Genomic DNA, 17,451 nt, shown 5'->3' with positions numbered 1-17,451 from the left:
TGGGGCTTGTACTCACAACCCTAAGTTGTGAGGGTTGTGACTGAGCCAGCCAGGCCTCCCATAAATTTTAGTTTATTTATTTTGTTATTTATTATTTTTTTAAGTAGGTTCTATGCTCAGTGTGAGGCTCGAACTCAGGACCCTGAGATCAAGAATCACATGCTCTACCAGCTGAGCCAGTTGGATATCCTGTGAGTTGCTCAGCTTTTATGGGGGATCTACTGTTCATACTTGCTGCTCCTTTTTCTCCACTGGACAACGTACTTTTTAAACTATGATGATCTTTTAGGTGAGCAAAGCACTGAGATGATAATTAACTACTTCACCTCCTAGGATCCTAAAGAAATTAGCTCATGTGAATTCTTATAGTTAATCCTGTTCCTCACTTCCACAATGGTTAATCAGTCAACATCTGATACAACTAACATAGTGACTGAAAGAGCTTTAATAAACTTTCCTAAAGATAGTAGTAGTTCAAGGGGTAGCAACTCTTAGAAAGATTAACAATTATCGATCATTTATTGCATTAAAAGTAGCTTCTGAAAAAATACCTACATGAATAAGAAGTGTAGGACCTGCTCTTAAGCACATGGCAAAAAGGAAGACAGACTAGTTAACATAATTTTCAGTTAGGTAAATACAGTAACAGAATACTGTACAGAGTACAGTTGTGCTTGAAAGGAGACATGCTAATTCTTTAAGGGATGGCCACGGGCAGTTTCTTTGAGAAGGTACCTAAGTAGGTTTATGTGTGGATAATTGAGAGAATTGGTTATATCAGCCAACTTCTAATTTTCCATCTGTCAGTACCTTTAGTGAGCCTTAAAATGGGTAGAGACTAGAGATTTGGTAGAGATTTGGGAGCCCTTCTGGAGAAAATGAATACAAAATTAGGTAGCAAAGTAAATATTTAGAGTAAGAAAAAAATCATAATAAATTACATATTTAATAAAGCCAAGTCAATGAATATCACAAAATATAGAAAAATAACATTTTTATTAATTAACTGCCCGATATACCTTAATATATTTTTGTATACATTTTTGACTGCATACTTTTTGACTTCTTATGTCAACAATTTGTAAAATAGGATTACTGTTTTCTGTAGAGAGAGTAGATTATTCTATAGAGAGAATAGATTATTTCCTTCTAGCATTACTGATCAAAATGTGTTTATTATTATTGATAACTTTCAAGAGTTTCAGATCTATAACTCATTGGTAATGTCATGTACTATTTTAAGATTGTTGTCAAATTTCAGTATATCTCGACTAAGTTTTTTCCTTAGCTGATGTGTAGTACAGTGTTCTTATGTCTCTGCCAATACCCTATGGAGCTCATGTCTGGATGACTGTGGTCCTGCACATTAATGTGTAAATGACACCAAATGAGGCAGTGCTTGGGTGTAAGAATATTCCCGGAAGTCATTCCTGTACCTAGACTAGCAGTAATTTAATTATGCATGGAAATGATTGAGAACTAGACATATCCTGTGAAACCTACATACTTCTCCACCTCAACCTCCCTTTAGCAAAATGCCCAGAATACTGCATTAGCCGAGGCGGAAGTGAGATGGAGCAGGAGTTAGAGAAAGCAGTCTTAACCAGTTGCAATTAGCATTCCTTTGCAAGTTTTGTGAAAATATACGACCATGGGAACACATTGTTAGGACTGCTTCCAGTACCTTGGAAGGGACCATCCCATTGAGGATCCCTGAAATTTAAACTGACAGTGTCAGAGTAAATTCAGTCCTACAGTCTTAAGCTGTAATTTTGTGCTTGCGTTTATTAACTGACTACCAGAAAGATGTTTTAAAACATAATATGTATACCACTATACATATGTAGTAATGTAGTATGTACTATGCTGCTTATGTCCGTTATGATTGAACCTATTTTTGTAAGCCCAGGATATGAGTTCAGCAGATTATGCCAAAATACTTGCTTTACTTTACCATTTTTGATCTGGAATCTTTTATCAGTTTAGCTCAACAAAACGTTTATTAAAGATCTGTTACAACCTAAGCCTTCTGCTAGATTCTGGAGATGTAGTGCTGACTTAGAAATAGTTCATACCTTTGAGAAACTCATGGTACATTGTAAAATAGAGACACGTGATAGTGTCCTGTGTGAACACAGAGAAGGCTTCCTTAACACAGTCTAGGTTATCAGAGAAACCTCCTGAGGAAGATGATCCCTGGATTAATTCTTTAAGGATGACTAGACATTGGTGAAAAAAGAAAGTTCGGTTAAAAGTATATGAGATAAGGAGGAGTAGGCTGTATCTGATTTAATTTCATATTTTTTTTCCTAGTCAAGTTGGCTTTATCATAAGAATTTAATTTCCCAGCATTTAGACCACAAAACGATGTCATTGATTGCATTGTATACCTCTTGCTTTACTGCTCTGTATTTGTAGGCAAATGATAGACTATAGGAATAGTAGGTGAATCTTTGCCCTATTGTTACCTTGAGATCTGTATCTGATACAAAGATTGTTCCAAGGGGCACCTGGGTGACTCAGTCGGTAGAGCAGGTGACTCTTGATCTCAGGGTTGTGTGTTTGAGCCCCATGTTGGGCGTGGAGCCTACTTAAAAAAAAAAAAAAAAAAAAAATTGTTCCATTGGTGCCAAGACCGCAGACTTTATTCTTTATTGAATCCTTTATAGTGGGTTGCTATTTTGGATTAAATCCCAGAGTAATTCTGCTGTTTTGCTTTGGAAAAAAAGAAAAAGTAATCCTATTACCACAAGTAAATGCATATGAGCTTTTATTTATTTATTATTTATTTATTTTGCATTTTAGCTTTTAAAGTATGATTAAATTAGTTTAAGCAATGGGAGGATATGGAAACTTACTTAGTTATTAAATATATATAAAATAAGTTCCAGAGATGAAAAGTACACCATAGAAAATATAGTCAATAATTTTGTAATGTATGGTGACAGATGGTGACTACCCCTTTTGTGGTGAACATTGAGTAACATAGAATTGTTGAATCAATGTGTTCTACACCTGAACCTAACATAACATTGTATGTCAATTATATTTCAGTAATAAAAAAAGTATAAAAACAACCTCTTGCCTCCTCTCCCCCCACTGGGAGGAGTAAGCTTGCTTAGAATTGCTGAGATGTCTTGACAGTTTATTTCTTATTACTTTTTTTTTTTATGTTTATTTATTTATGTTGAGAGAGAGCGTGAGTTGGAGAGGTTGAGAGAATCCCAAGCAGGCTCTGTGCTGTCAGTGCAGAGCCCGAGCCCAGTGCAGGGCTAGATCCCACAACCGTGATCATGACCTGAGCTGAAATCAAGAGTTGAATGCTCAACTGACTGGGCCACCCAGGTGCCCCAGTTTCTTTTTTTTTTTTTAACATTTATTTATTTTTGAGAGAGAGCGAGTGAGCTCACAAGGAGGGGAAGGGGCAGAGAGAGAGAGGGAGGCACAGAATCCAAAGGAAGCTCCAGGCTCTGAGCTGTCAGTGAAGAGCCCAACACAGGGCTTGAACTAACAAAACTCGAAATCGTTACCTGAGCTGAAGTTAGATGCTTAACCAACTGAGCCATCCAGATGCCCCTGACTGACCAGTTTTTAAACCAAGGTTTAAGTAGGGCAGAACTGCAAAGGGCCCAAGATTGAAAATGAAATTTTGGTTATCAGGATTAGGAACTATCCCCAATCCATCTGCTGCTTCTCTTGCTGCAGTTAAAATCTTTCAGATTTGGTGTGCCAAATAAAGATGATGGATCCGTTTTTTTTCTTTAATATTGGTAACAACTTGCTCTTTGCAATAAGAACAAGCTTTTCTCCCCCTTCAACATTATTATTTAATGTTAAGTAAACATTTGTTAGGAATCTGTTGTATCCCAGGTTCTGTGTTTGGTACTTGGGATTCAAGGGTGACTAAAACATGATTCGTATTCTTGAGTAACTCACATTTATGTAATCAAGTGTGAGAAAGAAAAACGTAAACAAATAAGCATGAGAGGTAGTGTTTTAAGCTGACTTTTTGTGGATTAGTATACGTGTGGCAGTAGAATTGCTGTGGCCTGAATGTGTTCCCCCAAATTTATATGTTGAACTCCTAATGCCCAATATGATGGTGTTAGGAGGTGAGGCCTTTTGGAGGTGATTAGAAGGTGATTGGGGTTAGTACCCTTATAAAAAAAGACCCCACAGAGCTCCATAGCCCCTTCCACCATAAGAAGATGCAGTGAGAAGTGGGCAGGCACCAGCTTAGAAGAGGGCCTTCACCAGTACCTGACAATGCTGTCACTCTGTTGTTGAACTTTCAGCCTCTGAAACTGAGAACTAAACTTTTATTGATTATAAGCCACTCAGTCTTTTGTTATAGCAGCCTGAATGGACTAAGGGATAAAGTAAGGATTGGTGTTTTACTTACACATATACCTGCATGTAAATATGCATTTACATGTAGTCATTCATTCACTGGACATTTTATTATTTTATTATTTTTTATTTTTTTGAGAGGAGAGAGAGTGTGTGTGCATATGCCTGAGCTGGGTAGAGGGGCAGAGGGAGAGAGAGAGAGACTCTTAAGCAGGATCACACTCAGCACGATCATGACCTGAGCTGAAATCAAGAGTCGTCTGCTCCATCAACTGAGCTACCCAGGCGCCCCTCATTGAACATTTTAAAGCTGTTAGTTCCTGTGTTGTGGATTTGCTGTGTAAAGCTACCTTAAAACTAAGGTGCTTTAAATGTATTCACTCATTTAATTGTCATAATGGTTCTGCATAACTGATGATATCGTCTCCAGTATACTATCTAAAAGAGAATAAACACAAAAATACACACATAAGGTGTTGCAGGAGCATTAAGCTACAGTGAGACACAAGAGAGAATGGACAGTTTTTCCTGAGAGTTTAGGAAAAATTTTCTAAAAGAAATGATGTTTAAGCTCCCTAGATACCTTTGGTTGAAATACCGGTGTTATTTGGAATTACTGCCAACTCATTTGCTAGATCAATATTCATTCTGAGTTCTACACATGCAAGTTTTGGAGTCTTCTTTTTAACACTGCAGCACATTGTATAGGGTTCTGAAAATGGAGTCACTGCTATTGCATAGAAATCACCCAGACATTTGACTCTGGGCACTTCCTAAAGTCTCTTGTGGTTTCACTACCCATTTACTGACTGGGGTAATGAATTTAGTGCTGGGCAAAGGAAACTGCAGCCTACATACGACTCAAAAGCTCAGAGGGTGATCGGAGACGAGCTATTAAACTTTAGTGTCTTTGCCTGTAGCTGAGATAATGCCTCAGATCACTTCACAGATGTAGAAACTAATTGGCCTTTGTGTGTGAAGTGCTTTATTATTTTCCAAGGATTAGATTATAAAATTTTATAGGGTATTAAATAGTGAATTGCCCAACCCTCTACTTGTTCTTATATGAAGTCACTAAGTTATACTTTATAAAGTTGAAGAGTTGTGAACCTGCTTCACATTGAGAGGCAACCCAGTTAGCAGTTTAATATACAAGTACAATATTCCCTAATAATGTGTTAAAGAGCAAGATGTTAAAATTTGGAAGAAAAGTTTCCATGACTACAGATGTCTGGGAAGCCCTAGGCTAAATCTTGAACAATTTTCTTTACTACTATAGGACTTTTCTTAACTTATAAAATATGCATTTAATAATATACTAGTGCCTCTTTTGGCCCTGTGCTAACCAGTGAAGATACTGAAATTATTAGTTACCTTCAGTCTGATCTTTCCTCTGAGCCTGAGTCTTGTAAATACAACTGCCTACCTAACATATCCATTTGGATGTCTGATAGATATCTCAAGGTAATATGTCCTAAACCCATCTTCCAAAGCCTATCTCCATAAGTGGCCCATCTTCTATCTACTTGAGACTAAAAATCTAGGAATCCTCCTTGATTCTTCACCACTGTCCACAAATGATGAAATCCAGTATTGAGTCTGTTGGTTCTTCCTATAAATATTGGAATCTTCTTCCTTCCATCCCCACCAGGAGAGTAGGGATTCTTGCTCAGTGTCGTGTCTCGGCTTAGAACAGTGCTTCTTAGAACATAAGTGGTGGTCAGAATATGTTACTTGGAATGCAGAATGCAAGCCTGGATAAATGGATGAAAGAGACTGATTTATTGAGGTGGTGAGGAGAATTATTTTTTAATAGTAAAGATTTTTCTTTAAAAAATGTTAAAACACGGAACTATAATTTACACACCATAAAACTCATCTTTAAGTGTACAGTTTAGTAGATTTTAGTATATTAAAAAGTTACACAATCATCAGGACTATCTAATTCCAGAACATTTTCATTAATCCCCCAGAAGAAATCTTGTGTCATTAGTAGACACTCTTCCATTTCTCCCTTTACAGCCCCTATTTTCTGTCTCTATGGACTTGTCTGTTCTAACGTTTTGTATAAATGGGATTATACAATATGTGATACAACATATTTTGTGTCTGGGTTCTTTTCACTTAGCATAGTATTATCAAGATTCACTCATTTATCAGTGCGCATGTTCTAAACTAGGTTTTTTAGACTTTGTCCCTGTATCTCATCAACTTTTTTTAAAATCTATTTTTTTATTGAAGTATAGTTGACATATAATATCCTTCTAGTTTTAGGTGTATTCTCATCAACTTTTTATTTTTTTATTTTATTTTATTTTATTTATTTTTATTTTTTTAACGTTTATTTGTTTTTGAGACAGAGAGAGACAGAGCATGAACCGGGGAGGGGCAGAGAGAGAGGGAGACACAGAATCGGAAGCAGGCTCCAGGCTCTGAGCCGTCAGCCCAGAGCCCGACGCGGGGCTCGAACTCACATACTGTGAGATCGTGACCTGAGCTGAAGTCGGAGGCTTAACCGACTGAGCCACCCAGGCGCCCCTCTCATCAACTTTTTAATCTCACCAGAATTCTTCAATTTCTGGCCTGCTGATAGCCTTTTTTCTTGCTTTCCAGCGGTGTTAAGGAACTTGTTACTCTGTCATTGATGATAGTAGCAGTAGCACTACTCATAATAGTGGCTTAAAAGGAATGTTAGGCAGAAATGTAAGTAGGTATGTCTGTTCAGATTGCTAACTTCCTTGAATTGAAGGTAGTCTTTTTGATACTCAATGTTTTTAGCTTAGAGTCTTTAGCTTTATTGTTTTTAGAACATGTTGTACTTGATTTTGGCAATTTCTAACATTTTTTGCTGGTGCATATCTGCCTTTCTGAAAGCATTAGTATGTTTGGCACCCTTTTGGAGGAAATTGTTCTCTGGCGGGATTTTGTTTTTCCTTAATGGCAGTGCTAAGTATTCATATAAATCAGTAGAGGTATGAGGAGAGGAGATAGAATTAGGTAGTTTGAAGATTGTTTTAAAAATGTGCCTAACTGGGGCGCCTGGGTGGCTCAGTCGGTTAAGCGTCCGACTTCGGCTCAGGTCATGATCTCGCAGTCCGTGAGTTCGAGCCCTGCGTCGTGCTCTGTGCTGACAGCTCGGAGCCTGGCCTGTTTCAGATTCTGTGTCTCCCTCTCTCTCTGACCCTCCCCCGTTCATGCTCTGTCTCTCTCTGTCTCAAAAATAAATAAACGTTAAAAAAAAAAAAATGTGCCTAACTGATAACTCTCTCATTATGAATTAGTCTTGTGTTTTTTCATAAGTGACTTGATTAAACTGTGGTGATATAGGAAGAAAATTATTAGAAATAATTGGATGGAAGGTAAAGGTAAGTAAGCATCATGCAGTCTTCAGTAGTGGGTAAAAGAATGAGCTTTCAAGATTTCAATCCTAGATTTAAATTCTGGCTCCTTTATTTACCACTCTTATAATCTTAACTTAACTATAATCTTAACTTAAGTTCTTTAAACCTCAGTTTTGTTACCCATAAAATAAAATAATAGCATATACATCATAGTTAAGAGGATTAAATGAGATACTGCATGTAAAATCCTTCTCAGCACAAAGCCTGCAGTAAATGTTAGTTAATATTAATCATCATTACTATCCTGATGTAGGAGTTCTCAGCCTGAAGTTCACTGGAACTGTCAATTAAGAAATATTTATCAAGTACATGATCTTTAGTATTGGACTTAGACCTATGGAAGGAGCTACTGATGTGAATGACAGGTTGGTACCTAGAGGTGAAGCAAAGAGAACTAATATTAGTGGAGGTCTTACCACAGGGTTCAGTAGTAAGGTGGATATTATTTTTCCCATTTTACAGATGAGGAAGCTGAAGCTTGGTAATGTCAAATAACTTGTTCAAGATAATTGGCATGTTCTTGGGTGTCAAAATATACAAACATCTATTCTTCTAACTCTTACTGGTTCCCCTGTTTTGAGTTTTCTATATATCTCTCCCCTCCCCAATTCCTATAGCCTTAAGATTCTCCTGTTCAACTTGGGAAGTATCAACTTCATTGATAGTTGGATTGGACAATAAAGGGTTAAAATAAGGGGATGATAAATGTGAGTGTTGAGATGGTGAGAAATGGCTTATAGAAGTTAACCTAGTGTCACTATGGGGGCTAATCTATTCTTCAGGTTCTCAAAGAGCAAATAAATAATGCTGTTGAAATTTACAAAAGGTAGATCAAATTGGATTACCAATTGTAAGAGATGTGGGTTCAGGGTTTTCCTTTAGGACTCAGTTATTTGTCAAACCATCCTGTCTTGCTGTAGAAACTGATCGGCCTTAAGATGTGAATAAGAGGACTGACTAGGAGAAACAATCCTGAATCTTGGTTGTTTATTTGGAAAGAAAAGACCCCTGGGTAATGCCATGATTTATCAATGTAACATCCTTATATATAATGTGTCATTCACTGTCTAATCAGAAAGCTCCAAATTCTCTTAAAGTTATGATACTGTGTTAGCTATTTTCATACATTGTTAATGAGATTGTAAAAGGGTACGACTTATTTGGGGAGAAAAATAGGCTTATGTAAAATTAAAAAATGTGCGTGTCCTTCACAGCAGTTTTACTTTAGCAATTTATTTTTCATATATACATGTGCACAAGGTTACTTACCGTAGCGTTGTTTATAGTAACAAGTGACTGGAAACAACCTAAATGTTTATCATGAAGTGACCGATTAAAATATGTTATACATTGGGGCGCCTGGGTGGCTCAGTCTGTTGAGCATCCAACTCTTGACTTCAGCTCAGGTGGTGATCTTGCGGTTCATGGGTTTGAGCCCCATGTTGGGTTCTGCACTGATAATGCAGAGCCTGCTTGGGATTCTCTCTCTCCCTCTCTCTCTCTGCCCCTCTCCTGCTCTCTCTCTGCCCCTCTCCTGCTCTCTCTCTCTCTCTCTCACTCTCACTAAATAAATAAACTTAAATATATATATATATATATATATGTGTGTGTGTGTGTGTGTGTGTGTATTATACATTTGTATAAGGAAGTACTATTCAGTATTAAAAAGAATAAATTAGATCTGCTTCTGCCTTAATATACAATCATCTCCTGGATATTAAGTGAAAAACATCATTTAGTATACTATAGCATGCAACAATTGTGTAAAAAAACAAAAAACAAAAAAAACGGGTCCAAGCATTTTTATGCTTGTATAGGCATAGACTATTTGGAAGGATATATAAGATCTTAGTTCTGAGATTCTTCAGATAAGCAGATTTCTTCTGAGGAGGGTGGGTTGGGAGGGTAACATACTTTCTGTTATTGAAAATGTCTTTGAATATTTTCACCAAATATCTTAAAATGCCATGTGACATATATGCATTTGGGCATACATTGTTATTATAAGAGCCTTGTACTCATTGATGAGGACTTTTGCATATATGCTTTCCTCTTTGTGCTTTTGAACTTCGGGACTCTGTCAGTTGATCTTTTGACCTAGGAATGAGGACTAGTACTGACCCCCCCCCCCCCCCCCCCCCCTTCCAGGGTATGGTGGATACTAGAGGAAGTTTCAGGTAGCTGTTGAAAAAGCTGAATATGCTTTTTTTTTTTTTTTTTAATTTATTTTTTAATAATTTCTTTTTTGGAGAGAGAGAGCACCTGAGTGAGGGAGGGGGGCAGATAGACAGGCTCCATGCTTAGCACAGAGCCTGACACAGGGCTCAATAACACGACCCTGGGATCATGACCTGTGCCAAAGTCAAGAGTCAGATGCTTCACTGACAGAGCCACCCAGGCACACCAAAGCTGAATATGTTTTTTTTTATTTTTTCAAGGACAAAGTTAAGGGGGTGCCTGGGTGGCTTAGTCGGTGAAGCGTCCAACTGTTGGTTTCAGCTCAGGTCAAGATCTCTCGGTTCACAAGGTCGAGCCCCACATTGGGCTCTGTGCCTACAGTGCGGAGCCTGCTTGGGATTCTCTCTCCTCTCTCTCTGCCCCTACCCCACTTCTATGCTCTGTCTCTCAAAATAAATAAACTTAAAACAGATTTAAAAAAAATAAAGGACAAAGCTGAGTTCTTTTTTTTTTTTTTTTAATGTTTATTTATTTTAGAGAGAAAGAGCACAAGCAGGGGAGAGGCAGTGAGACAGAGGGAGGCAGAGTCCGAAGCAGGCTCCAGGCTCTGAGCTGTCAGCACAGAGCCCGACACAGGGCTCAAACCCACAAACTGTGAGATCATGACCTGAGCCAAAGTAGTATGCTTAACCGACTGAGCCACCCAGGCACCCCCTGAATATGGTTTTTAAAAAGAATATATAAAAAATATATAGTATTGAAATGGTTAGGTTATATTGCCTGAATAAAGCAGAAGGGTCAGAGAGAAAGAAAACTAGAGAACTTGAAAACATTTTTGAAGTTTAAGTGTACATGGAAATGAGGAACAGAGAAAGAAGTCAGTAGTCCACAGGGAACTAAGATCACTTTATAAACATTATCTCATCTCTTAAATTATACCTTTTTGTAAAAAGTTATTTTCCAGACTTTCAAAAAACCAAATAAATTGAAGCCCAGATGATAATTTGTGGTTTCCTAAGTAACATAAAAAGAAAGTGGCAAAATGAGGAATAGAACCTTGTTTTCTTGATTTCCATGATTAGCATTAGATCACCCAAACCTTCATATGGGACTAGCACCAAAAAATAAAACAGGATTAAAAAAAAATCCTTTCATAAACTTGATGTGTAAAAGCATTTGTTTCTGAAATAGGTTTATATTCCCCCCACCCCCCCCCCCCCACCCCCATCCAGTCTTAGAAGAAGAGGGTGGGAGTGGTGCTTGAATACTGCTTTGGATATTGTGCTACCTTTTGCTTTGTGACTCTGTCATTCTGGTTCGGGAACAGGAAGGACAATGAAAAAACTAACATTTGCACAGCACTTTACAGTTTTAACCAAACTTTATTTCACATATATTACTTTTCTCATTTTGTAGCAGATCTAAGATCTAGACAGTGGTGATGTTTTGTTAAATTAGGCTTTCACTGCTTAAGAAAGAATAGGCTCAAGAAAGTTGGGGTACTTGCCTAAGATAACATAGCTGGCCTTCACAAAATCGAGCTCAGATTTTTTTTTTTTCTTTCTACTCAAGACTAAAGTCTTATGAGGTAGATTTACTTAGTTTTGTGGAAGACCAATTCTGGGTGGAGTATCAATCAAGAAAACATTTGGAAGCCTAAGACTTCATGGCAGAGTGGGTCAACAAGTAGATGGTTTTGGCGGGCAGGTGAGGCTCTGACCCTCCTCTGAGTGCAGGCACAACTGATGTCCTTAATAATCCTCATGTGTTCCGCCAACGCTTTTCAGAACAGCTTGTCACGTCCTCAGTTGCTGCATTAACTGGAACAGTGGCTAATTAAAGAGAGTGTATTCAACTTTAACACCCTGCCTGAAGACATGCACCAGATTAGTCATAGGAGAGCTATTTTTGTCATTAATCACACATAAATCAGTAAAATGTCTTTGTAGAAAATGTTGGTGAGGTTTGTTTCTCACACTAAATTTTGATAAACAAAGGGTGAGAAGAGCAGGAAAATAAGTCTCAAGTTTGGTGTAGGCATAATGATCTTTATGTTTTTATATTTTAGAGATGCTGGGAGAGGATTTGGTGTTTAATGCATTCTCTGATTAAACTGAAGAAGGGTTTCGGTCCAGAGCCTCTTGTCTTTTTTTTTTTTTTTTTTTTTTTTTAACTTTTAAAAAAATGTTTATTTATTTTTGACAGAGAGAAAGAGAGCATGAGTGGGGAAGGGGCAGAGAGAGAGAGGGAGACAGAATCTGAAGCAGACTCCAGGCCGTCAGCACAGTGCCCAATGCGGGGCTCAAACTCATGGACAGCGAGATCATGACCTGAGCTGAAGTCAGACACTCAACTGACTAAGCCACCTGGGCACCCCCAGGGCCTCTGTCTTAATATTTGATATTTGGATTTACTTTGGGGCACTGGAAACCCACTGGGTGGTTTTAAGCACAGGAGTAATGTCTGATCAGTGCTTTTAGAGTTACCTTGGCTGTTGAGTAGAGATACCTGGCAGAGGGAGGGGGCAATAATATGAAGAACATCAGTGTACTCTAATTAAACATCTGAACAGAGACTTCGGTTTAAACAACAATTCCATTGCCTTAGAATGAAAAATACCTGTCATTTGAATTCCATATTTGGGTTGAATTTGATACTGGGTTCTTAGTTTATCTCAGGATCCTCAGTACTTTTTGAAAGCTCCTGAGGTAATTATAATATGTGACCAGCACTGAGAACTACGCTTTATCTTGGCGAAAACAGGAGAGATCATGGGGCTAAGCATGGGAGAAGGAGGTAATGAGTGAAAAGCTATGGAGAGCTTGCAAAGTGTAACTGTCTGTTCTTGGAATTCCCTTTCCATATTCATATGTTCACTGAATGTTTTTGGTGGTATGAATTTAGTAACATGAAACTTTAGAGTTCGCACATACCCAGCCTCTCCTTGTTCTAATTCCTTCTTAACTGTTCCTTTCTATATGAAGAGAAGAAAAGGGAAGTATTGAGAAGGAATTACCAGGATATAATACAGTTTGATAAAAATTTGATAGTATTAACAGAAGAATCCATCTCTTAAAAACTCTTAAAAACATTTCTAATACTAGTTTCATTCGATCCATTTAAAAAATGTGTGTGTGTGCATGTATCCACACGAACTGAGAAATTTGAGAAGCCAACCATATTAATGTCTAGCTACTTATCTGCATATGTGGAATTCTGGGTTAAGATTGCTGATGTTTCCTATAACTGGGCAGAACATGTAGCTTCTCATTCTCACTCTGGGATTTTTGTGTTTTATTGACATAAAACTATCTTTAATGAAGGAAATAAATTACTTGTAGTAAAATGAGGGACTTAGAATAGGGGTGAAAAGGAATAAAATGACCAAAAATGATTATAGAAGTACTATTTTGTTTTTATAGATTACAACCAATAATCCTGAATCTAATTTATTGTGAAACACTGGATTAGTTATAGCTAAAAATTATCTTTCTCCTTGGGAGTTGCAGTAGGAATGTAAGGAAGATTTGTAGGAGTTTGGGGTATCAAACATAGTAGTTACCACCATGATTGCACTGGGATTTAACGTAGCCAGTACAATTTAGGGCTGTTTATTTGTAGACATTAAGATCACCTCAATGTTATTTTATTCAGTAATACAGTACAGGCAACTCTGTTGAAAGTTGTGCCTTAAATATTGAGGTTCTTCGTTTCTTTTCTATTCACAGTGGTAGCCGCTCCTCTAAAACATTTAAACCAAAGAAGAACATTCCAGAGGGTTCTCACCAGTATGAGCTCTTAAAGCACGCAGAAGCCACACTTGGTAGTGGTAATCTCCGGATGGCGGTCATGCTTCCTGAGGGGGAAGATCTAAATGAATGGGTTGCAGTGAACAGTAAGTAGCCTGTTTCTCAGTAAGCTCTTAATTAGGTTAGTAGCCTCATTATAGGTTAGTGTTGGAATGCTGTCTGTTCTAGGTTCTAGTTAGCAACTTAATGTCACAGGATAGTGATACCTCAATCCACTTTAGCCTTTGTGTTATTTTATTTGCGAATATGGAGTTCTATGAAGTTTTGGTCTCCTGTTATAATGTAGTACAAAGCACAGATTTACCATCTTCGGTGGAAAAAAATAATAATAACAGCAATTAATGTTTATGGAACACTAATTCTATGTCTTACCCTCTGTTATCCTTTCTACATGGATTATTTTTATTTCATCTTTATAGCATCATGATGTAGGTGCTATTATTTCAGTTTAATATAGATAAGGAAGGTAAGACAGAAAGATTAGTAATTTGCCTAAGTTGTATAGTTATCAAATGATAGAACCTGGGCTCAAATATAGAGCTTTAGAGTTTTAGAGACTACATTTTTTTTTTTTTAAGTTTTTCTTTTAATTCTAGTTAACATATAGTGTTACATTAGTTTCAGGTATACCATATGGTAATGCAACACTTCCATCCATCACCCGGTGCTCATCACAAGGAGAGACTACACTTTAATCACTATGCTAAATTGCCTCTCTCAGTAGTACACTCAGTTACTTATCTATGCCTTTTTTTTAAAAGGAAATTCAATAATGATCTTATGAAATTAGTAAAATATGTTTATCAGATACTCTGTTTTTGGAGTAGACCTTTTAAAAAATTTTAAAACCAGTGTAGTTAACCTACAGTGTTATATTAGTTTCAGGTGTAAACAATAGCGTGTTTTCACCAATTCTATACATTACTCAGTGTTCATCAGTATAAGTGTACTACTCTTTAACCCCCTTCACCTCTTTCACCATCTGCTCCCTGCCCCACCTCCCCTCTGGCAACTGCTAGTTTGTTCTCTACAGTTAAGAGTCTGTTTTTGGTTCGTCTCTTTTCTTTTTTCTTTCCCTTTCCCTTGCCTTTTCCCTTTGTCTTCCCTTTTTTGTTTAGTTTCTTAAATCCCACATAGGAGGGCACCAGGCTGGCTCAGTCAGTGGAGTGTGTGACTCTTTTTTTCGGGGTTGTGAGTTCAAGCCCCATGTTGCATATAGAAATTACTAAAAGAAAAAATAAATTAAAAATTCTACATATGAATGAAACCATATGGTATTTGTCTTTCTTTGGCTTATTTAGCTTAGCATTATATTCTCTGCATCCATTCATGTTGTTGCAGATGGCAAGATTTCATTCTTCTTTATGGCCGAGTAATATTCCATTCTCCCTCTCCCTCTCCCTCGCTCTCTCTCTCTACATGTATATATATACGTATATATATATGTATATATATATACGTATATATATATATGTACGTGTGTGTATGTGTGTGTATACACACATACACACACACACACACACACACAAAAACACCATATCTTCTTTATCCACTCATCTATGGACGGACACTTGGGTTGCTTCCATATTTTGGCTATTGTAAATAATGTTGCAATAAACATAGAGGTGCATATATCTTTTTGAATTAGTGTTTTTGTATTCTTTGTGTAAATACCTAGTAGTGGAATTACTGCATCATGTGGTAATTTTGTTTTGAATTTTTTGAGGAACCTCCGTACTATCTTCCACAGTGGCTAAACCAGTTTGCATTCCCACTAATAGTGTATGAGGGTTCCTTTTTCTCCATGTCCTCACCAACCTGTTGTTTCTTGTGTTGTTGATTTTAGCCATTCTGGCAGATGTGAGATGATATCTCATTGTAGTTTTCATTTGCATTTCCCTGATGGTAAGTGATGATGAACATTGTTTCATGTGTCTGTTGGCCATCTGTATGTCTTCTTTGGAGAAATGTCTGTTCATGTCTTCTGCCCATTTTTTAATTGGATTATTTGTTTTTTGTGTGTTGAGTTTGTAGTTTTTTATGTATTTTGGATACTAACCCCATACTGGGTATGTAATTTGCAAATATTTCCCCCATTCTGTAGGTTGCCTTTTAGTTTTGTTGGCTGTTTCCTTTCCTGTGTAGAAGCTGTTTTTTTTAATGTAGTCTCTGCAGTTTATTTTTGCTTTTATCTCCCTTGCCCCAGGAGACATATTTAGAAAAATGTTGCTATGGCCAGTGACATTACTGCTTGTGCTCTCTTCTAGGATTTTTATGGTTTCAGGTCTCACATTTAGGTCTTTAATCCATTTTGAGTTTCTTTTGTGTATGATGAAAGAAAGTGGTCCAGTTCTATTTTCCCAGCACCATTTGTTGAAGAGGTTGTCCTTTCCCCATTGTATATTCTTGCCTCCTTTGTCATAGATTAATTGACCATATAAGTGTGGGTTTATTTCTGGGCTCTCTATTCTGTTGATCACATTGATGTATGTGTTTCTCATGTGCCAGTACCATACTGTTTTGATCACTACAGCTTTGTAATATAATTTGAAGTTGGGAATTGTGATGCCTCCATCTTTGCTTTTCTTTTTCAAGGTTGCTTTGGCTATCTGGGGTCTTTTGTAGTTCCATACAAATTTTAGGATTATTTGTTCTAGTTTTGTGAAAAGTACTAAATAGAGATGGCATTAAATCTGTAGTTTGCTTTGGGTAGTATAGACATTTTAACAGTATTTGTTCTTCTAATACATGAGCATGAAATGTCTTTCTGTTTCTTTGTGTCATCTTCAATTTCTTTCATAAATGTTTTATAGTTTTCAGAGTACATATCTTTCACTTCTTTGGTTAGCTTTATTCCTCAATGTCATCTTATTTTTGGTGCAATTATAAATGGGATTTTAAAAGTATTTTATTAATTTTTATTTTTAATTTATTTTACTTTATTATTATTATTAATTTTATTATTATTTTTTTTGAGAGAGAAAGAGACTGCAAGTGAGGGAGAGGCAGAGGGTGAGGGAGGGACAGAATGCCAAGCAGGCTGTATGCTTAGCAGTGGGGGGAGGGGGTGGGGAGCGCCCACCACGGGGCTTGATCTTACAACTGTGAGATCATGACTTGAGCCAAAATCAAGAGTGAGATGCTTAGCTGACTAAGCCACCCAGGTGCTCCTACATGGGATTGCTTTCTTAATATCACTTGGAGGAAAACATATTCATTCATAGTCAATATGAATGAATGTTGAAAAATCGAAATATTAGGATTATTACTGCACCAATATTATTATTACCAATAGGTAAATTTAATAAGATTGTTACTAGAGTCAATATAAAAATTATAAATAGCATCAAAAATATTGCAAACCCAGGAATAAGTCCAATGAAACATAGAAAACTGTTCCTTTATGATAAGTGCTTTTTGTGCTCTTCTTAAGAAATATCTTTGTGAGGGCACCTGGGTGGTTCAGTTGGTTAAGTGTCCGACTTTGGCTCAGGTCATGATCTCCAGGTTCGTGAGTTCAAGCTCTGTGTGGGGCTCTGTGCTGACAACTCAGAAGACAGCCTGTTTCGGATTCTGTTCTCCCTCTCTCCCTGCCCCTCCCCTCCAAAAATAAATAAACATTAAAAAAAGGAAGAAATATTTGTGTAAGTAAATGGGGGGGAATGGGTGAAATAGGTGAAGCAGATTAAGAGTACACTTATTGTGATTAGCAC

The 17,451-nt window shown here is 37.2% G+C and overlaps 1 protein-coding gene across 4 annotated transcripts in view; it reads left to right on the top strand.

Moving 5' to 3' along the window:
• Positions 1-17,451, top strand: part of MOB1B (MOB kinase activator 1B) — a 53,675-nt gene that overhangs the window by 17,943 nt on the left and 18,281 nt on the right. The window contains exons 1-2 of one of the 4 annotated variants that reach the window (XM_058722331.1): positions 100-191; positions 13,658-13,824. In XM_058722331.1, the coding sequence (XP_058578314.1) occupies positions 160-191; positions 13,658-13,824 (199 nt within the window). In that variant the 5' untranslated portion in view covers positions 100-159. Of the gene's footprint in view, positions 1-99; positions 192-7,994; positions 8,117-13,657; positions 13,825-17,451 lie in introns of those variants that run through there. The other 3 variants (XM_058722333.1, XM_058722330.1, XM_058722332.1) reach the window with 3 other exon arrangements.

This window comes from Neofelis nebulosa, chromosome 3, assembly GCF_028018385.1.
Source record: "Neofelis nebulosa isolate mNeoNeb1 chromosome 3, mNeoNeb1.pri, whole genome shotgun sequence".
Taxonomy (NCBI): Eukaryota; Metazoa; Chordata; class Mammalia; order Carnivora; family Felidae; genus Neofelis; species Neofelis nebulosa.
The sequence above is the reverse complement of the archived record's forward strand: the minus strand, read 5'-3'. Positions and strand labels throughout refer to the sequence as shown.